We start from the raw sequence: 21,046 nt of genomic DNA on the forward strand, positions 1-21,046 counted from the left end.
AAAGCTTAAACCCATCCCTGATCTAAAGTGTCCGCAAGCCCTCTTTGTTGCTTATGTGCATTTGACTTGGTTGTGCTTTTCCCTTCCCCATACAGAGCCTTGCATGGCCCCAGAATCAGAATCCTGCTTGGAACATTACAGAGGGAGAACCATTTTAGTGCGCAGAATGGGACTCTGGCAAACTTCTGACATTTGGGGGCCATGGATGAAGGAACCTATTAGGCTACAACCCACTACATACAAGACCAGCAGAGGGAAGCCCTGCAAGATACAATCTTCTTCCAGCACTGCCAAGGCCACCCCAGAGCTACAATTCATTCTGATCTCTCTATATGGAAGCAGCCATCCCACCTGGAAACAGAGACTAGCACACCCCGCGCTCGGGGGGCCTGCGTCAATTCCCCTTCCAAGTTGGTGGGCAGGTGCTGGTGGCGCTCACAGAAGGATCGCACGTGGTTGCACAGAGTAAGCAGAAAGCTCGTGATGTCTATCTCCTGCAAGAGCTCCTCACAATAATCCATGGCTATGAGCAGATCAGGGCAGCTAATGCTGTGGCCCTGTTGTAGGCTCTGGAACAGCCCTGCAAAAAATCAGAGGATCAGAGAGTTAGCTGGCCCTGCAGATTCACCCAGAAACAGCAACACGGTAAGCAGCAGAAATGATGAACGTGGGGAGGGGGGGGAGCAGAATAACACAGCAGATTTTGCTAGCGGAGGCTGTGGCCCATTTAAATACCACCAAGCTGCCAATCAGGTTCACTCTAAGTATGGGGAATTGCAAGTTTGCCACAGCTGAATGGGCTTCTCCTGGTGTTCCAGAAGGAAGTCAGGCCCAGAGGAGTAACAGAAAAGCCAGCTTCCTTCCACTCTGGAGACAGCAACCCAACCTGGGTATAGCTATCCTTTACCTTTCACATAGCACTGATGGGAATGCTCTTGCAGCAAGGTACAGAAACTCAGCAATTCCTTATGCTTGGCATCTAGCCAGGGAGCGCTGGTGGGGCGCTCCACTGACTGGCTTCTGGAAGACAAAAAATCATCCAATGTTGACCATCTAGATTCTAGGACAAGGCCCACATTCCTCCCTCACCTTAGTTCTCCCTCCAGATCTCACACGCTCCTAAGGCTCTGCCTGCAATACTAGCGCTTGGCCTAATATACACGAGTTTATACATATCCCTGCCCAAACGGCTGGAAACTGAGTAGTGATTGCCTCTGTACAACCTCGAAGGCCAAGATCTGCCCAACAAGTGCAGAGGTGCTCCTGAGCTCACCTGAAAAAGATGTCCCGCAGAGGCTTATCTAGCCTGGGACTGATCATCTGCTCCCGCAACAGCTCCAAGGAGCAGCTGTAGACATAGACAGGGCAGCGGGCTCGGCAGCTCTCACCCAGGTCAAGCTGAGATGTCTGGCGGCTGAAGGAGATACGCCCTTCTCTTCTCGGCACTGCGTCTGGATCTCCCGAGTCCTGGCCAATTTCTGTAGACGGAATACATCTTGGAGGATGAGAAGTAGCCTCAAGCTCACAGCTCAAACAAGAAGGAAATGGTGCTCTTTCTATGCACCTTGACATGGCACACAGCGCACCTTGCATGACTCAGAGCAGAACAGTTGAAATGTGCACCCTTTCCTCTGCCTCAAGGCACTTCAGGTAGTGCTTTACTTCCCCCTGCCATTTTGCAGCAGAAGGGCATGTGCTCTGCCTGCAGAAGGTATTAATTGATTCCCAGTTTTAAAATGATCTTGTGGGCAGGTAGTAGGAAAGACTTTTGCTGGTGACTTGCTAGAGAGCTGCTGGCAGTCACAAGAAACATAGACTGACGTTCACTAGCCTGGTGCCTTGCAGATGTTGTTCGACTACAATCAGCCCCACCCAGCACGTGTAAACATCCCCAATATCCTCTGGGGTGCGGTTGGGTCTTCACCCAACCCACTCCAGCAAGCCTGTGTCAGGGTTCAAGAGAGACTGACATAAACATGAACATCTTCCCAATGATATGCTTGTGTATGGATCTTAAATTATTCAAGTTTGCACCCTTGGCTAAAAGTGTATGATCCTGAACACCTACAACCAGAACCTAATGCAACTTCCATTATCTCCTTCACCTCCCATCTGATTCCAAACACAGGAGACTGCCTGTGGTGCAAGGAAGCCCAAAACAAAGATGGTACCATTGGCTGGTGTAACACTGACAGTTGGAAGCACCCCTGCAGTCTCCAGCTCCTTTTCTCCTTGGGAAAGTGTTGGTTCCTGCTCTTTGGAAGATTTATCTGTCCCCTGAGCCATCAACCTCTGTATGTCTGGAAAAGATGGTAAGAGTTTATTGCACATTATTTGCTGTCATCGCATCTGGCTTCATTCATGGGATATATAGCAACCGACATAGTCAGAACATCGCTTCTGCCGTAATCTTCCTACTGTACCACACAAGAAAGCAATCAGGTGGTTCTCTTAAAGAAAACAAAGCAACAAGCTTCTAGTCCTTAAAGAGTGAGAATTTAAACCTGTGGCAGGATTCAGCATCCCTTGGCACAGCCTACAGTCTACAGAATATTGGAGAGCACCTGTCTCATCTCTGTATGACTTCATTTCTTCACGCAGGTGTCCAATTCCCTTTCTGATATAGTTTGCCTTACCTGGAAATGTGGCTGGTAGGAAGGTGAGGAAAAGATGCTGTGGATTTACCAGCTTGGCATAGCATCGCCACTGGGGGAAGAGGTCCTCAGGTGCTGGTAAGATCTCATCTCTTGACCCCTCTGCATTGTTTGGAGCCTAAGACAGTAAAGTTAAATTGAGCATGGCCATGGCATTTTGACATAGGAACCCTGCTCCTCACCCAGATTTAACAAGCAAAGTGTGTTGACACACATTTTTGGTAGCAAAGGTAGATAACTCTCTCGTCAGTCATTCACATAGCCCTTTAGATACAAAAACATAATGACTGATTGAGACAGAACTGTTACAACTCAGTCAAGCTACTGGAGCGGATTCAGTTGCCTACTCACTGTTGCCCATGTGCACTGAGATCACCCCAAGAAAGATCTCCTTCAGAAGAGAATAGCAGAAGGAACCTCTCAAGTTCAGGGGGCTCTCTGGGGTCCTTGGCAGTTTGATACAGAGGTCAAGGGGATGCTGTACCTGTTGTGTAACTGCAGAGGTAGTCCTGTCTTTGCTGCCAACAGAATGGTAGGTGTGGGCTGGATCCCGACGTTCAGGGAGCACAGAGGCCTTGGGAGGCTCTGTTGAGAGGGACGTAAAATGGTCAGAAGCCATCAGGGGAATGGAGAAAGGCAAAAACAGCTGCATGCATGTCCTCTTACCTTGGACCACTGGGAGCATAAATGGGGTTGGGTGGCCATCTCTGTCCCGCTGCAGCACCTGCTCCATGAAGCTTATATGATCTGTGCCAGATAGCATGATCTCCCTGTCGCTGAGGTCATGCTGGAGGCAGCCATGGAAGAGGCTGAGGAGAATTTCATTGGGCAAGAAGGAAGAGTCCTTTGCGATCCCATCATCCTCTATTATAGGTGGAAAACCAAAAATTCGAGGAAACCGATTTTTCTGTTGCCCCAGCCTAGCACACCCACCCACTGCGCATGCAGGTCTGACAGCTTCGTGGGACTAAGTCAGACAAGAGCACCCAACCTCCCTGGCCCAGCTTAAAGCAATAGGAATGGGGTTTGGAAGGCGTTCCAGTGATTCAAAACGAAGATCCCTTCCTACTGCTTCATTACATCTCATGTTCAATGGCAGATATGGCAAGAAGTCCCCGCCACCCAATAATCTTTATTAGTTTTCTGGTTGCATACTCCATATACACATAATGTGTTGCATTTTACATTTATACTTGCTCCTAAGCGCTGACTTCCCTCCTTTCTTCTTCTGGTTTTTTATATAATTTTTAATATAATTTTCATATAATTTTATCACATTATTTCCATCCATTTTGCATATTGTTATTCATTTTCCAGATTTGTCCATAGTATATCCATAAACAAATAAATCCTCCTGTTTATACAATTCTTGTTGTATGTCTGTATTCATTTACAACTACTGTTATATTAATCTCCTTATACATTTTGCTTATTATTATTTTCATTATCCATCACTTTCCTTAATCTTTCCCATTATGAGGTTTATTTCCAATTCTACTGGTTTCACTATTTCATCTTATTTTTCTTATATACAAGTTTTTTTAAAAAAGAGGGACCAGGTCTCCTGCACCATCTGACTGGAAGACACATACAGGCAACAACAATTTTGCATGCATTCAAAGCATGCACGACCATGCATGCATGCATCACTGTGATCCCGGAGGCGGCAGGAAAAGGAGGCAGAATAGGGCAAGGGCGGGGGCATAACAGGGCAGGCTTAGATGTGCTCTGTCATCATGCGCAATGACCTAGAATGCAACCCCCACACAAACTGGGGGTTGCCTATATATAAGTGCATATACTTATACATATTATTATGTTGTGTTATACAAATATGTAAAAAATGTACATACTGATGATTGTAAGGAAAATACCCTCAAAGTGGTTTACAAACCTAGAAGTGTAGACGGTGGTAATTCAGAAGAAAGGCACACATAGCCTGCATTGCCCAGAGGCACTCTTGGTTAACGCGCTTTGGCTATTCTGGAGACAAGCAGCACTGAGCCCCGGCCATGCCTTTTCCGCAGGAGAAATGTGCAAAAGTTTCAGGCCTAAGTTGACTTACCTCCTGTCAGCATCAGGAAGGACATTTCAATCTGCTGACACTTTGGCAATAGCTTCATGAGGTCAAACTGGAATGGAATTTCATGTACCCGGGAGCCGCTTCCAGCACCACAACCTACAGCAAAAAGCAGGAGTATAACCTCTGTCAAGCCACAGGAACAGCCCCATCTCAAAATGCCCAGAAAGCACATGCTAGGAGAATCACCTTCGGCAGTAGTGGGCCTTGGATCACATGCTGGGAAGACCCAGTCCTTGTTCTGGCACAGCTGGCTGATATACTCAAAGGCAAGCATGGTATGGATGCACATTAGATCTCGAGGGTAAAGCTGGAAGAGGGATCTGAAGTAAGATGCAGGGCTTGGCAACACAAAGACTTTACCATTTCAGAAATACCACTCCGTTAAGACACAGAGATGCCAAGGATAAACTTGAACCATGTATACAAATCTTCTCCATATATACTCCAATGGGAGTAAAATTCATGTTCAGATAATTATTTGATGAGAAAAATCCTAGTGGGGGAAAAAGCAACTCCTCCCCAAGGAGGAGAAGGTAGTGTTTTCACAACAAACAATAATGGTGGCTGGGCAGATCATCATGACAGAGGCTCCTCACCTATAAAGCATTTGGACAGCTCCCATTCTGGCCCCCAAGACCAAAAGCCAGGAAATACCAGCTGTCAGTCATGGTCGCTGCAAGGCAATGGTCCCAGAGGTTGCCTTCCCTTTCCCTCACCCTCACCACCAAAGGAACGTACCGCTTTGGGAATTTTCTGGTAAGACAGGCCATGTAAGTGTCGCCAGCTGTCTGATTCACTATTCACACAGCCACTTTGTGGCTCCACCCAACACTCTGTAACAAGGTTCAGTTCCATGTCCACCTCAATAGCTTCCACCTCTGTATCATTGTCATCATCTGTGGAGAAACTGGAGAGCAAGCGAAACATTGTAAGCATGGCTTGGGCATCAGTGAGTGCTCCTCACATTTCCTTGGCTTCTGCTTATTATTTGCCTGAATCCCCATAGGAATGAATTGTCCAGGGACTAGTCTTTCCCATCATCTGATGAGAATACCTGGCCAGGCCACTGAGCATAAGCAAAGTCATCATTTAGCCTGTCTTGTGATGCTACTAGCCACAATGGCTGTGATCTGCTTCCAGTGCCAGACATGGTATGTCACTGAGTACCTGTTGCAGAGAACCACAAGTGGGGTGGGCACTACTGCCCTTGTGTGCCTTCCCATAGGCATCTGGTTGGTCACCATAAGAACAGAATGGCTTTTGGCCTGATCCCTCAGAGCTCTTATGTTCTTAAGGGGCATAAATGGGCCTTGGGCCTTTGTGGAAAGGAAACTAGGCTGAACTAGGCTGTGCGAAGGGCTGACAAAGTTTTTCTTCCTAGGTAGCCGAAAGGGAGCTTTACACCCAGATGGAATAATTTTTAACGTTAAGGATAGATGCATGGAGTCTACACTTCTCAGAATGCCTCATCAAGGTAAATGCCTCACAAGTTTCCCAGCTCTCTCTGGATCCTAGACTAAAGGTAAAGGGACCCCTGACCATTAGGTCCAGTCATGACCGACTCTGGGCTTGCGGCGCTCATCTCGCTTTATTGGCTGAGGGAGCTGGTGTGCTGCTTCCGGGTCATGTGGCCAGCATGACCAAGCTGCATCTGGCGAACCAGAGCAGCGCACGGAAATGCCATTTACCTTCCTGCCAGAGCGGTACCTATTTATCTACTTGCACTTTGACATGCTTTTGAACTGCTAGGTTGGCAGGAGCAGGGACCGAGCAACGGGAGCTCACCCCGTTGCGGGGATTCGAACCGCCAACCTTCTGATTGGCAAGTCCTGGGCTCTGTGGTTTAACCCACAGTGCCACCCGCGTCCCGGATCCTAGACTAGGCACCCACAAAAAGGAGGCCACTTCCACATTCTTTGGCTTGGCATCAGGGCCATGAAAACAAGTATGCCTCAAATATTTTTAAAGCCTACGTAGCCTTGGAGCGATGAGGTATTAATACAAGAAATACCACACCAAGGGAACACTCAGTGGTTTGGCACATCCGCTTTCTACTTGTTGTGCAGCTGTTACGCATTCCTCTTAGTCTGTTCAGCTGACTTCCACCCCCACATTTTTGCTAGACAATTATAAGGCATGGAGTGCTGTGCAAAGGGAAACTGAGGCAAGCTAATCAACTTCCAGTTACGACACAGCCAGTGATTCTTTCCCCTGGTTCTTTACATGTACTTTGGAGAACTCTGGGTTCTGGACAAGCACTGCCAATAAAGGCCTTGGAAGAGCTGGCTTCCAGCCCAGATAGACTGGGGCAGTGTTCACACATACATACAGTACTTATTTTGACGGGCACAATCTGGGGTGCCAGCAAGGTACTTAGCAGAGAAAGTCTTTGAGCTCTCACAACGTGATGCTAGCAACCTGTCTGGGCAGGAAGGACACCGGAAGCCCCCTTGCCACTGTAAGCAGCGGCAGACCAGAAGCAAGGGGTAATGTTTGATATTTGGCAGTTTAATCCACAACCCCAACGTTTCCTGGGGACCCTCCAGCTGCACCCAGAAGTCCCTGTTCCTGCAAGCTGCCTGTAGTGGCAGGTCTTCTTTTATGACCCCAGGCCCCAGGGTTGGCGATCCCTTACCCTCACCTGTCTTTGGTTGAAGTGGAATGTGGAGGGAACAGCACATATTGGACAATGGAGCTGTGCTTCTCACTGCCGCTCTCTCTTGAGGAGTCACTCTGTGGAAGAACAATCTGCGTGAGCCTATCCTGCTGCTGCATCACCTCTCTCCTAAGGCACGTCTGAGGCTAGGAGAGAAGCAGCCAAGCAGTACAACTTGCCAACATCTGGCCCAGCCCGCACACAATCTGGGCTCAATGTTTCTTTTGGTGTTGGCTTTCCATGGAGGAGGGGGCTAGACAGAACAGAACTGGGAGGATGTTCATCAGGCAAATCTTATCAGGAGAACTCCCTGCCCCTCCCTGGGCTGTAACATTGGGAAACTTCTCATTCGCTTCCTCAGAGGCCATGGGAGGAGCATCAGCCGGATGCCATTTCCACCTGCTGACCTTCTTTATTATGGGTGGACTAGCCTTTTGGGGGCTGAGGGCCATGGAATCATGTTTTAATGACACGTTTGGGGGGCCCTCAAGCACCATGAAAATCTCAGGGGTGGGTGGGCCAGATGTGGCCTGCAGGTCACGGGGCAGCCACCCTTGTAAACAGGACCAACAGGAAAACTCCTGAGAGAATGGCACACAAAATAGGTTTCGACACGTCAGGGTCAGGGAGTTAACGCAAGTGCATTAGGCCTGGCCACAGGTGTCTCTGCACCCACCCCGTGCCACCCACAGATTGAGATCAGCCCTTACTGGGATCACGATGATGTGGCAACACTGGAGGCAAGAGGAAGGGTATCAAACCAAAGGGGAAGAGCAAACCGTGTTTACCTTCATGGGCAACTCCAGCACCATACTGATAATTCCATCGCCACTGGACGCAAAATGAAAACCCTCGGACAGACGAACCCTGCACATCCCAGAGGAAAACTATGGCAGGTTACCAGGTTCTTACAACACCCTCACCTGTGTATGCCTCACACTCCAACCCTTCGTAGTCTCTCTCAAAGTAATGCAACCCCCCCCCATCATCAAGAGCTCAGTCACACCCATCTATCCGACACTGGCAGAAATAACCTAAGTAGGACAACTATCCTTCTCCTCCGCAGCTCTTTGGGTGGGCTCAGATTCAGGCTTTGCAATGAAATGGGCACTTACTCTGTGAGAGTGGACAGCAGTTGAGCCACGGCTGTGATGGGCACTGTGGGTACCAGCCCTGACTGCACACACCAGATCCAGCGCTGGTGGTAGAAGTAGCGAGACAAGGAAGCCAGGGTGGAGGAAGCTGTGCGGTTGGCCACCATGGTGAGAGGGCCGGACATAGGGGGATTCTCCAGAGGCAGGAGGCATGGAACACGATAGTCAGAGGGCAACTTCTCATATCTAGGAAGTGGAGAGAGAAGTGAACATGACTACAGCTGTGAGGCTGTCGCGTTCGTACTGGCCCCATGGATAACACTTTTGAGACGCCAGTGAGTCATCTCTGCGCCTTCTCAGCCTGAAGTCCACCACACAAGCCCACCCCAGTGTGCAGAAAAAAAGGCTTGTGTACACAATGGCAAAGACATCACAAAAGAACACACCATATATTAAGAGAATTTCCTGCAGGCACAAAATTTCCATTTTAATTAAGGAATTTATGTAGGCTTATTGGAGGGGCATATAATCAGCAGTGCTTCTTAAATTCCACAAAGAATTGGAGTTTTTTTAAAAGTAAAAACAAATTAAAAACCACAGATTGCATAACACAGGAGAGGGCAGGCATGTATATAGGACTGTGGAACCTGTAGGAAAAGGATTGGCAAATATGGGAAAGCAGAAGTGGTGGGGTTTTTTGAAGAAGGATTGAAAATAAGCCCAGAAGCCTAATCCGATGAGCCTTTCATGCTCAACTTCCATTAAACATTTCAGCTTTCCCACCAAAAATTAATTGTCTAGGGAGGAAAAATCTTTTTAAAGTGAAAACATTCCCAAAATTACAAAGCATACTCTGCTTTGTTTACCACACCTGCCTGCAACCTTTGCAGCCCCTAAGCAGGAAGGGTGTCAAATTCGCACAGCCCAAGCCGGTTAGTCACCCTCTCTCATAATGTTAAAGAATCCAGGGTTCTCCACCAAGCCTGAAGGGCGAGAGATTCAGTACCTTTACACACAACTGACAATTAAGTTACATAATCTGCTGCCACATAATGTGGGACTGGACACAAAATTGGTTGGCTTCAAAAGACAATTAGGTAAATTAAAGGAGGATAACAGCCAGTGGCGTAGCGTGGGTTGTCAGCACCCGGGGCAAGGCAAGTAATTTGCGCCCCTAACCCGTGGATTTGCGCCCCCTAACCCGTGGATTTGCGCCCCCTAACCCTAACCCCCAGGTGTTGCGCCCGGTGCGGCCGGCCCCCCCCCCCGCACCCCCCACGCTACGCCACTGATAACAGCTATTTAGTATTAAACCACAGGATCAGAGGCAGCATGCCTCTGCATAGCGGCTGCTGGGCCACAACAGTGAGAGCACTGATGTCCTCATACCCTGCTTGTGCTTCTCCCTGTAGGCGCTAGGCGGGTCCCTGTGGGAAATAGCTTGCTGACCTAGACCAACAAATAGTTAACATGGTGTCCTCCAGAGGTTTTGGACTACAACTTCAATGACTCCTGACCATTGGGCATACTGACTGAGGGAAGGGGTGATGGGAGCTGTAGCCCCAAACACCAGGTTAGCTACCCTTGAAGGCTTTTGGGGTCCAGTCCAACTTCTGATACTTACAACCTCCCCAGTGGCCAAATCATATGCCAGGGTCTGCCTGTTCCAGGCCTACTGAAGTTCTAAGGTACCGAATGTTCTGCATGTCCTGTCCCTGTTACCTAATCAGGAGCTTCTCCAGAGGCTTGTGCAGCACAATAAGGCAAGGCCTGTCCGAGAGGGTTGGCTGGGCCCCAGGCACAGGAGGAGATTTCGATGGGGAGCTGCTGCCCAGGGCCTTCCGCTTCACTTTTGGCGTTGCCTCTTTGCTCTGGACTCTGTGGGGGAAGCGCAGCTGAAGGATACGATCTCTTAATTCTTCTACTATCTGTTGGGAGAGAAGTAGATGGGCACAAACACTGGAGCAGAACGTTTGCCTGCCCCTTACATACGAACAGCTGCTGTTGTGGAACCTCATAGCTCCTTGGGCCCTGCTGTTCTCTCTGTAGAAGCTGCAACTCTGGCTCCAAAATCCCCCAGGCGTACTGGTCTGTCTCTGTCAGCAATGTTACCTGATGTCCCAAAAACTAAGACATCAGCCCCACGAGGGAATTCCCCATGGAAGCCTCCTTACTTAAAGCAGCCCAGAAGGAGACTACAGCTTGCCTCTTAGATGTCCATCAAGACCTGGATCAGTTCCAGAAATACCATATGACTAGGCAATTTTAGACAAGTTTGCTGCATTACTGGAGGAGAGTGGGAGGGATGGGCCCTCCAGCTAGCTTTGCCCACCAACCACAATATTATTTAGGCCTAGAAACAAGGCTTCTAGTCTATGAAGCCCAAGGAGGACTTCAGATGCTGTTGAATGTACAGGAGAACATATTGCTGCTTGGTAGTGCTGAAGGATTTACTCCCCCCCCCCAAAAAAAAATACCCACTGAACCGATTCTTGCTGTGTAAATGCATTTTCCTGCAGTTTTGCTAAATGCTTACTATGACCCAAGGAAATCCAGTACTCACTTTGTTCCTGATCTTAGCAAGCGTCCCAATGGGGAACCCCAGACGAAGGACCATGCAGGGAGCTTTGGAAATGATCCGCACCACATAGAATGAAAAAGGAGGCTGATCCTCAGAACTGCAGAATGGAGAACAACAAACAGCAGGTGGAACAAGCATCAACACAAGCACTGACAACTTTTTCTACCTTAACCTCCAATCTAAGGTGCTCACCTTATACAATGTCTCATCCCCAGCTGCCCCACCCCTTTATTAAGTGCCTTACCTGCGCATGAGCTTGACGTAGGAGTAGCCTTCCACAAGCACAAAGCTACTCCAGTCACGCAGCAAGGAAGTCAGCGCCGAGTGCGAGATGCGGCACTGAATAGTGCTGTAGCGGCCGTTGTTGCCTGGGGTGTGCAAATGCTTTGGGACTGGCCTGGGAAGTACATCAAAGGGTTACTACTCATGGTCCAGGATAGACTGCTGGTTCCTCATCCTTCTACTCTTGGGCAAAACACACATGTGAGAGCTCTCCCTCAGCCATGTGGATGCTATCGGTAAGAACAAGCAAAACCACAAGCTAAGCCACCTGTGGGTGTTAGCAAGATTTGCACTGTGGCTGGAGTACTTCAGCTATCTCTATGCATGCTCCCCCAACCATGAGACACCCAGCAACCCAGCGTGCACATACATGTCATGCTCCAAGAGGATTACGATGCGGTGCATGTGCAGCCACCTCTGCCAGAAGTTGGCATCCATAGACAGAATGGGCTTCCAATAGGCTGCAAACTGCGAGTGGCAGGAGTCCGAGCTGCTGTGCTGCAACGACAGTACCTAAAAGGGAGGGAAATAGTACTCTGTTGGTGCCTTTCCCTTTGGTTCTACAGTGGAGTGCGGCACATTCTGCCCCCCAAAGCCGTCATGCTAGGTGGTTAAGCACAAGGTTGGTCAAATTATGCCATTCCCCTGAAACAGTTCAAAATCATCTTCATCAGAAGTTACAGACACCAAGGACAAACTCACAAATTGCTGCCATCGCAGTGCCTGGGCGCCATAATGAAACTACCTCCCTCTCCTCCCCCCAAATCTGCCTTAAGGGTTCCTTCAACTCTCTGGAGCAGATCTGGGGAGGGCACAGGGCATATTGCAGAGAGGAGAGGGGGAAGGCGCATTCAGTTAACTGTAATCCTTGTGCTGATGGAAATAGTTAGTAGTATACCACCCAAAATTTCCTACTGAGAGAATATCTAGCACCCCATTTGTTTTTAACCAGCAATGAAAAAAGCAGCTCTGAGTGTTCACCTAAGACAGACCCCATGAGGGCCTGACATTATATATGCAATGGTCAAAATGAACTGCAACATGCTAGATTGTCAATGCATGGTGCAGGAAATCAACAAGTGTACTTACTCAATGAAAATGCTACATATAAACAGAACAATAAGTGCTAAGAATGGGCTGCGAGGTAAAACCTATAGGGGAAGCTGGAAGAGAGGGCATGTGGAGACAGATGGCTAGCATTAATATGAGAGATGAACAACGGCTCAGAAACTCAAGACAGCTGCCTTGAGGCCTCAAGAAGATCAAATAAAGATTAGCTTGCACTGCTTAATCAGGACGCCTTTACTCGTCTGTGGTCTTGGCATCCTGACTGAACTTGTTTTTGGCCATTACATTGGGGCAGATCCAAAGGGGCTTGTGCCTCAGAGGCACATGTCTGACCTGATCTATGGGGTTCTTAATTTGACAGAGATTAGTCAACACCAAGAGACATAGGTAGTGTTAGTCTCCTAAGGTGTGTTCAAGGAAATGGACAGGATATAGCAGCCCTTTCAGCTGACTAAGTTAACTTTGGAACTCTGTTTTTGAATCACAAGTGGCAATGAGGGGGAGCAGCCTGGATTCTCCTTTCTTCTACCTCTGCAGAGCCACTCGACAGGAATGCCCCCTTTCGCCATTGCTGTTTATGGTTATGGAAACTCTGACTAATTTTAACATGCAACAATAACGACGTGGAAGGCCTAGGTGTAAATGGCAGAGAGCATGTACTCAGCCTGTTTGCGGACAATAGCCTCCTTTTTCTGAAAGATCCGATCAAAGTCTGACCTGAGATCCAAACAGTCTTGGACCCCTTTCACTCTGCAACTGGTCTTGAAGTGAACTGTGGTAAGTATGTTATGTTATGTATAGGCATACCGCTAGCTAATCAACTACAAAGCACTTGCAGTTTTACTTTGCAGCTCAGGTGCCTAAAGTATCTGGGGACAGTGATCCTCTTAACTGCTTCAGCAACTCAAAAGGAAAAATTATTACTCACTAGTGAAAGATGTCAAAACCGACTTACACAGATGGAGCTCTCAATCTCACCTAGTTAGAGAGAATCTCAGCAGTAAAAGCATCTTTGTCACCTTGATTCTTGTTCTTATTCCACATGCTCCCCCCCCCCCAATCTGGTTGGATGATGGAGTGATTAGACAATGGCAAAAGTTGCTTAGTGGCTTTATTAAGGGAAGGCAGAGGCCCCTAATGAGCAAAATCATTACGTATCAAACAAGGAATGGGGTGGAAGGGGGTCCCAAACCTTCAGTTTTATTATGAATCATGCCAGCTCCGATGTAGGAGTGCAAATATCCAGAGTGTGGGGTCAGGTGGGATTACCATGAGGAATTATAACAAATATAGAGTAAGCCATCTGTGTCAGCAATGAAAGCATTGCGTTGACTGGGTTTAAACTATTTTGATATGATTCTTGATCAATCCACACCTCTGCATCCCTGTTCCATTTCTCTTTCTTCACAAGTCACTTACACAGCCCAGTTGCTTCACCAGGCAGGCTCCTGGGTCATCAAAGACAGTGGGCAGCTTCTTTGATGTAGCTTTTCTGATATGTTAATCTTAGGATGTTAATCTTAGGGCCAGGAAACAGATCTCACATAAAGGTGATAATGAGCGCTGTCCTCCTGGCCATCCTTTTTATCATGTATATTGCTTGTTTATCACCTCTGGGGTTGCGAAATGCTCTCCTTTGTAGTTCTGTTCTTTGTTTACCCCAGAAATATGTGTGCTTAATTAGTTTTAGTAGTTTAACTTTGTTCCCACATGGGGTTTGTGGAAATGCTCAGAAGAAATCTGATTGGTTCTTACGAAGATGCTCTTTTGTGAATAAAACGACCTGGGCCAGGGGCTGGAGGGAGAGAGCGACAGAGACTATTATACGCACCCTTCCCAGAGTCTTGCTGGTTCAAGCCTCTGTGTGTATTCTTATTAATGAGAGTTCAATCCTTCCTTTTCTTTGTGAACGCCTCACTCCGACAATTATCTTATTTAGTAAATGACAATCTGGATGTAGCATTGGTTCTGACTGAAATTCGTCCAGATTGCCCCAAGGGCAGAGACATACCCTTCCCAAAAACTGTCCTTGGCAAAGAGGAAAGCAATAGCCAATCCACTGAGTGACCCTGAAAATGTGGAAGAAATGGGCTTTGTTTTTGACTCCCGCTCCACCCATTTACCTTTGTTACCCCTTCTTGTTTCACCTGTTTTTCAGATAAAGATAAACCAATTCAAAGGATGGGACGATAAAGGTCTGTATAGAACAGCTGTTCTTTTCACCAAAGATCAAACATTAAATGGGAAGTAGCTTTGCACCATGCTGGGACATCTTAGTTACAACTGAAATCAACTTCTCCGAGGTCCATATCTTGGTATGACGTTAAAGTGCTCAGGGGAAGTCCCTAGAGGTCTGACATTATTTGAAAATCACTGCCTTAATGATGGCCAAGACATCAAGTGTTTGATATCTGTGTTGCATACAGGATTTTGCTTCCCAAATTATGTGGCACAACTAAGGGCCTATGCAGAGCTTGGGAGGTGGACCCGAAATCAAGGGAAATGTCTGGAATGCTGTGTGGTCAAAGACGTCACTGAAGTTTGTGTCTGCAAAGTTAAGAGAGACCACACTGGAGCTAATATACAGGTGGACGTTATCCTGGTTAAACTGGGTTGCATGAATAACACTGTGTCTATGCTGTACTGGGAAGGGATGCGGTAAAACTGGTGCAATGTTTCATTTGTGGTGATCTTGACCTGTGGTACTACTCCAAGAAATCACGGATATTCTTAACCAGAGCTTTTCCTGACCCAGGACTTGCCCTTATTTCAGTTTTCTCTTTCACTATGCAAGGCTGGTAGGGCAAAGGTATGCTTAATTGCATTAGCTGAAAAATTGACAAAACGTCATTGTGTGTTGTGAGGCAAAATAAAGAGAGATAATTTTGTATGTGCATGGGGTCTGTTTTTGCATTATCTGGTGGGTCAAGGTGTACCTGCAAGACCCCGGATCCTCACAAAACTTTTTGGTTAGACCTATTACTCAGACATCTGTTATTTGGAGGTTTGGCAAATGTGTTGCACTGAGAGTTCTTACACAGATCTGCATTCCTCTATATTACACATTTATTTTGCAGTTAGAAGTGATCATGCATGCTAGGTTGAAGCTCTGGTTTCGTTATACAGTGGTGCCTCGCAAGACGAATGCCTCGCAAGACAAAAAACTCGCTAGACGAAAGGGTTTTTTGAGCTGCTTCGCAAGATGATTTTCCCTATGGGCTTGCTTCGCAAGACGGAAACGTCTTGCAAGTTTGTTTCCTTTTTCTTAACACCGTTAATACAGTTGCGACTTGACTTCAAGGAGCAACTCATAGAACGCGGTGTGGTAGCCTTTTTTGAGGTTTTTAAAGACTTTGGTGATTTTTGAAGCTTTTCCAAAACTTTCCCGACACCGTGCTTCGCAAGATGAAAAAAATCGCAAGACGACAAAACTTGCGGAACGAATTAATTTCGTCTTGCGAGGCACCACTGTATATTTTTACAATTTTTTACCTCTTATTTGTATACAATTGATCTGGGCTTACTGTATAAAAAATTAAGAAAATGAGCATCTAAAAACAAACAAACAGAAATTAGCTGCAAAGTTATTGCAAATAATAAGGTTAAAAGGATTGTGAGGAATAGAGTTTATCTTTTGGAATTTTCCCTATCACAGTAGCCAAATACAAAGGCTACAGAGAACAGCACATCAAGCAGCACAGTAAGGGACAGGCAAACAAGAACTGTACAGTGGTACCTCGCAAGACGAATGCCTCGCAAGACAAAAAACTCGCTAGACGAAAGGTTTTTCCGTTTGCGATTTGCCTCGCAAGACGAATTTCCCTATGGGCTTGCTTCGCAAGACGAAAACGTCTTGCGACTTTGTTAAACCGTTAAAACCGTGCTTCGCAAGACGAAAAATTCGCTAGACGGCAAAACTTGCGGAACGAATTAATTTCGTCTTGCGAGGCACCACTGTATTATTTACCTAGTCAACCGATGGTTTCCAGAATATTTGTTTGGTATTTGAATTCAGATTAGATACTCCTTCTGCAAGGTTTTGATGGATTAACCTACGCCTGCAACTGTCATTTTAATAAAGTCTACAGCAGGGGTCGGCAAGCTTTTCTTGCCTCGGCCTGGTGACAATCGCACAGCAGGCCAAAAGGCAGGGGAGCATGTGCCCGTATGAGTGCAGACAGGCTATTTCCAGTGCACATCCGGGTCAGAGGAGCACCGGAAATAGCGTGTGCGCACGCGTAGGAGGCCCCTGTGCATGCGCACAAGCTGTTTCCGGTGCTCTTCCGACCCAGAAGTGGGTCCCCAAACCGCGCCGGTAAGAGCAGGGGAGTGGTGGTCGCCGCGGGCTGGATAAACGAGGGTTTCAGGCCTTATCCGGCCCCCGGCCAGATTTTGGTGACCCCTGGTCTACTGCTTGCAACCTGCTGTTGCATAAGAAGCAATGACTCTATATAGTCAAGAACCTACACACACACACACACCATCTTTAATTGATGGTCTTAAAAAATGCACATCTATACAGGTTGACTTGGGATAACTCAGAAGGGAATACCTAAGAAACTGTATGACTAGACACAGTAGAACTGAACAGGTTCATGCAGTACCCTACCAAAGAGATACAACATAATTGAAATACAATACTGCAGAACATCATCCACCCCTGAAAGTAGGATGAACAAAATACCCGTACTTCCCTCTCCCCCTCGACATGCAAATCAGCATAAGGCAGTCAACTCTAAGAGCTCGGCAGGCAGGCAGCTAAATTAGATATAAGAGCTGTGCCTCTATTATCTCAGTCAAGGATCAGAGACAGCAAACAACATACCGGTGTTGTGGATCCTGGAGGAATGTAGAAGAGAGGCACTCCATTTCTAGTGCTTTCAGGGATTGTGAAGTGTTCTGGCACACTGTCAAACGACTGTAGGTGAACCAGCATCTGATCTGTTTGGTTGATGCTGAAAAGACAACATCACCCCCACCAGTGACATTTACATTACACCAGTGCATTGTCAATGCTGATCTACCAGAGACAATTACCATCTCCTATTCATACTTTCCTTACAAGCAGCGATAACTCTTTTGCTCATGAAATTGTCTTCTGTGCCCAGCCACTGTCCAGCACCAGAGGTGGAAAACAATAAGTTTAAGAGGAGCAGTGGAAGCACTGCTTCTTAAGAGTGAATACACAGCTTCAAAGAAGATGATACATACTGCCCATGATGCCTTTGGGAAGGAAATATGGAGGGCCACCACCCCAGTAACGGGGCAGGCGCCAGCAGACTTACCTTTGCAAAGTGTTCCAGAAGCGGCGTATCACAGTTGTGCGGTACAGGCTGGTGATAGGTTTCCGCATGGTGCAGCTGATGTCGTGCAAAATGTCATAGCTGCCCTCCATAGTCACTTCCACCCATGTACTACGTTTAGAAGGGTCCAAGGGCCATGGGGCCACTGCCAAGTATTCAATTCTCATATTGTGCTTCCACAACAGGACTAACTTCACTTCTAGATGAGTTCCACCTATATGCATGCAGTAAGATTGTGAGAATGGGTTATAGTCAGCGTCCCATCTTGCCCCCACCCCCACTGCACTACGCCTTGAGATGGATGTGCATGCATCATTTCTCAAAGAGGCACAGATTCAGGACCTTTAACAGAGCCGACTAAGAACAGGAACACACAATTAAAGTGCTTTTCCGTGAAAGATAACATGGTCAATAATTTTACTTGGCTCATTCACCCCAGATGATAGCAACTATCTCGTTTTTAAACCCATGGGCCACGGACCACATAGGGAGAGTATAATGTTTATTATTTCAACAGACTAACAATCCCAGTGCATTTGAGACAAATTGCATGTTTCTGAATCTAACACAGAAACATCCACTTATCTGCTGTGCATGCTTGAATTTCTTATTCATGCAGCTACATTTGGCAGCAAGTATTCCCTTGAAGAATACTTGGCCTCACAGCACAAAATGTGCTGGGACTCTGGAAAAAGAAGTTTCTGTGCACTGCGTGGCCTCCGTTGCATCAGGTTTCTGGTCTCTTTTCTAGCTTTCTACTTTTTATTCACACACTAACAGCCAAAAAAGCTCCATTGTGTCCATATACATAATATATTAGTCAAAATATGGCATGGCACAAGATTTGATGATGAAAAACTCAGCTCCTTGCCCCTTTTTCCTTTTCTTTTAAAAAAAGATATATTTAGCTTCTATGGAGACAATATCTTTTTCTTAACAGAACCCCCCCCCCCAAAAAAAAAAACACCTAGAAAATGGGATTAAGAAAGGGATAGCGAATCTGCAGCCACCCAGATGTTGTTCTATTACAACTCCTATCACCCTTGACCACTGGGGCTGATGGGATCTGGAGTCTACGGTCATCTGTAGGGCCTCAGGTTCCCACAGCAGCTTTAAGCTGAGTACAATGTGGGAGGGATGGGGAGAAGATATATACAGTTCCATCATGCTTACAAGATTTTGCACACCGATGGTGTGTTAAACTGGCCCATAGTCCATGAGTGCCCAATATTTATGCTGATTTATATGAAGTTCTTGGATACATGGATAGACAAACAGAGCTAGAATGTGAACCTGAGGTCACCACATTCAGACCCAATACTACATCCGTCCCACCACACTCGCTCTTAGGAGGCAGTAAGAAGACCCCTGATGGTACATGGTGGGCTTGAGCTATATTCTGGATAAGGGATGGGGAACATTTCAATCCAAGGGCCACATTACCTTCAGGGCAGCTTTCCAGGGATCACACACTAGTCGTGGGTGGGGGACAGAAGCAAAAGCAGCAAATGCGAATTTTACCTTTGTACAGGAGGATAGTTCCTACACACATTCGTACACCCCTGCCCTATCCTTCATCCCAGTAAGCAGGAGGCATAATCAGAGTCCAAGGACACATTCCAGACAGGCAAAACTCAAAAAACACTCAGCTGTGCAATGCAAGGCTATCGAGGGATGTGGCCAGAGGAAAGCCCTGAGGGCCAAACTGAGGGGATTGGAGGACTCCGTTTGGCCCCCAGAACCTGCTCTGGGTAATGTCCGAGTGGGCATCAGATGAACACTGGCCACACTTCATAAAGCAGAGTAAGATTACTGGAAGTCACCTTTTGTGACGTTGACCTCGCGGATACTATAACCCTCTCGCAGCCGGACAGAGATGATACTGATAAGATCAGCATGTACTTCCTTCTCCGTATGCTTCTTCCGCCTCATAGCCAAGGCAGGGTTGCTGCTTGCGGAAACAAGGTGTTCATTGAACAGCCTGTGCTGGGACACTGCAACGACAGTAGACAATTATGCCAGTTATTCCCACCCTTAACAGAAGGTCCCAAGGTACTTTGCAAGGGCCTCCAGCAGCTACTAGGAAGAGTCAACCACACAACTGAAATGCTAAGGCTAGAAGTCTAGGATGGAGACAAACTGTACTTGGTAGGATGCTTAAAATAACATGCTTAGAATTGACCACACTTTTCTTCTTTAAAAGGAGCAGAATGGAGAAGCCCTGAACTACTCCTGAAATGCAGACCTCTTCAGCATCAGCTGAACCTTAGGATAGTTAGTGGAGGGCCTGCCAACAATTTGGTCACCAACAGATTGTCATCTAATAATTTATCAGAAGCGGGTGTTCCCTGTGACAGCACTGACTCTCTGGATTTCCCTCCCAGTGTGGCAGGCACCACATTTGATGAGCTTCAAATGAAGATTCATCTGTTCTGACAAGCTTTACTCAACCCTCAAGATGTTTTTAAAAGTGTGCTGCTACATTTCTGCTTTACTAAGATTTCACTATATTATATGGTGCTGTTGCATTTTAGATGTGATACGTCTATGGTGTGTGTGTGTAATATATAAAATAATATATTAAATACTAAGTGGTATATAAATGCATGAAACTGAAAAAAGGTCTATGAAACAAAACCGTGCTGTTTTGTTTGGTTTTGTTCAGCTCTAGGCCAACTGTTTTTTAAAAATGTGGCAAAGAATAGCTGAGAGCTTCCACAGTCCTGCTTATTCATCCTTCAATCTCATGCAAAATCCATCACACCCACTATCTTGCAAAGGTGGTCCACTATGCATTTACACATTTCAGACATGTTCAAGGTTCTTTGGCCTTTCGAACTAGTGAAGACAGGGTAGGTAAGATGGGGAGTATTTCTGAATTCCATGCAGAATAAGCTCACCACAGTAATACTCAGGGTTCAGCGATTCCCCGCTGCGCAGAAAGGAGTACAGCAGAAAAGCTTTGTGGTAGACATTTAGGTCCAAACTAGAAGGCTCCACCTCAGGACATGTGGAGAGGTATGTACCAAACGTTGCCATGGCAATGAACTTCATGAGCTCCACATTGGGAACGTGACCAAAACTGCAATCATAAGAGTAGACTCCACCCACCTGGGGAAAGAAAATCACATGACGCTTTTCCCTTGAAACAGCTCCTGCCACCTATATTGTAATGAACTCAATTTCATCCCATCCTGCCGAAGTGTATGCCAAACTGCTGGGTGCACAATTGCAAAAAAATAATTCTACAGCTTCAACCCATGCAATTATTTCACTTTGTGCTCCAGAAGTGAAGACGACAGCATGTTCTTGTTTGCAACACACA

The 21,046-nt window shown here is 46.8% G+C and overlaps 2 protein-coding genes across 6 annotated transcripts in view; one reads left to right on the forward strand and one right to left on the reverse strand.

Annotated features, from left to right (window-relative positions):
- Nucleotides 1-21,046, forward strand: part of MED8 (mediator complex subunit 8) — a gene marked incomplete at its 5' end in the record, with an annotated part of 411,542 nt that overhangs the window by 348,181 nt on the left and 42,315 nt on the right. The window lies entirely within an intron of this gene.
- The window catches only part of SZT2 (SZT2 subunit of KICSTOR complex), a 77,782-nt gene that overhangs the window by 40,264 nt on the left and 16,472 nt on the right, over nucleotides 1-21,046 (reverse strand). For all 5 annotated transcript variants that reach the window (XM_082228799.1, XM_082228798.1, XM_082228800.1 and 2 more), the window contains exons 8-28: nucleotides 20,622-20,832; nucleotides 19,545-19,715; nucleotides 17,704-17,935; nucleotides 17,244-17,373; nucleotides 11,721-11,863; nucleotides 11,313-11,465; nucleotides 11,051-11,165; nucleotides 10,210-10,415; nucleotides 8,509-8,733; nucleotides 8,182-8,260; nucleotides 7,379-7,470; nucleotides 5,476-5,644; nucleotides 4,924-5,044; nucleotides 4,720-4,833; nucleotides 3,321-3,518; nucleotides 3,139-3,239; nucleotides 2,637-2,772; nucleotides 2,172-2,300; nucleotides 1,274-1,478; nucleotides 908-1,020; nucleotides 352-580 (exon numbers count right to left, since the gene is read on the reverse strand). In XM_082228799.1, the coding sequence (XP_082084925.1) occupies nucleotides 352-580; nucleotides 908-1,020; nucleotides 1,274-1,478; nucleotides 2,172-2,300; nucleotides 2,637-2,772; nucleotides 3,139-3,239; nucleotides 3,321-3,518; nucleotides 4,720-4,833; nucleotides 4,924-5,044; nucleotides 5,476-5,644; nucleotides 7,379-7,470; nucleotides 8,182-8,260; nucleotides 8,509-8,733; nucleotides 10,210-10,415; nucleotides 11,051-11,165; nucleotides 11,313-11,465; nucleotides 11,721-11,863; nucleotides 17,244-17,373; nucleotides 17,704-17,935; nucleotides 19,545-19,715; nucleotides 20,622-20,832 (3,272 nt within the window). The remainder of the gene's footprint in view (nucleotides 1-351; nucleotides 581-907; nucleotides 1,021-1,273; nucleotides 1,479-2,171; nucleotides 2,301-2,636; nucleotides 2,773-3,138; nucleotides 3,240-3,320; nucleotides 3,519-4,719; nucleotides 4,834-4,923; nucleotides 5,045-5,475; nucleotides 5,645-7,378; nucleotides 7,471-8,181; nucleotides 8,261-8,508; nucleotides 8,734-10,209; nucleotides 10,416-11,050; nucleotides 11,166-11,312; nucleotides 11,466-11,720; nucleotides 11,864-17,243; nucleotides 17,374-17,703; nucleotides 17,936-19,544; nucleotides 19,716-20,621; nucleotides 20,833-21,046) is intronic.

This window comes from Podarcis vaucheri, assembly GCF_965113315.1.
Source record: "Podarcis vaucheri genome assembly, chromosome: 6".
NCBI lineage: Eukaryota > Metazoa > Chordata > Lepidosauria > Squamata > Lacertidae > Podarcis > Podarcis vaucheri.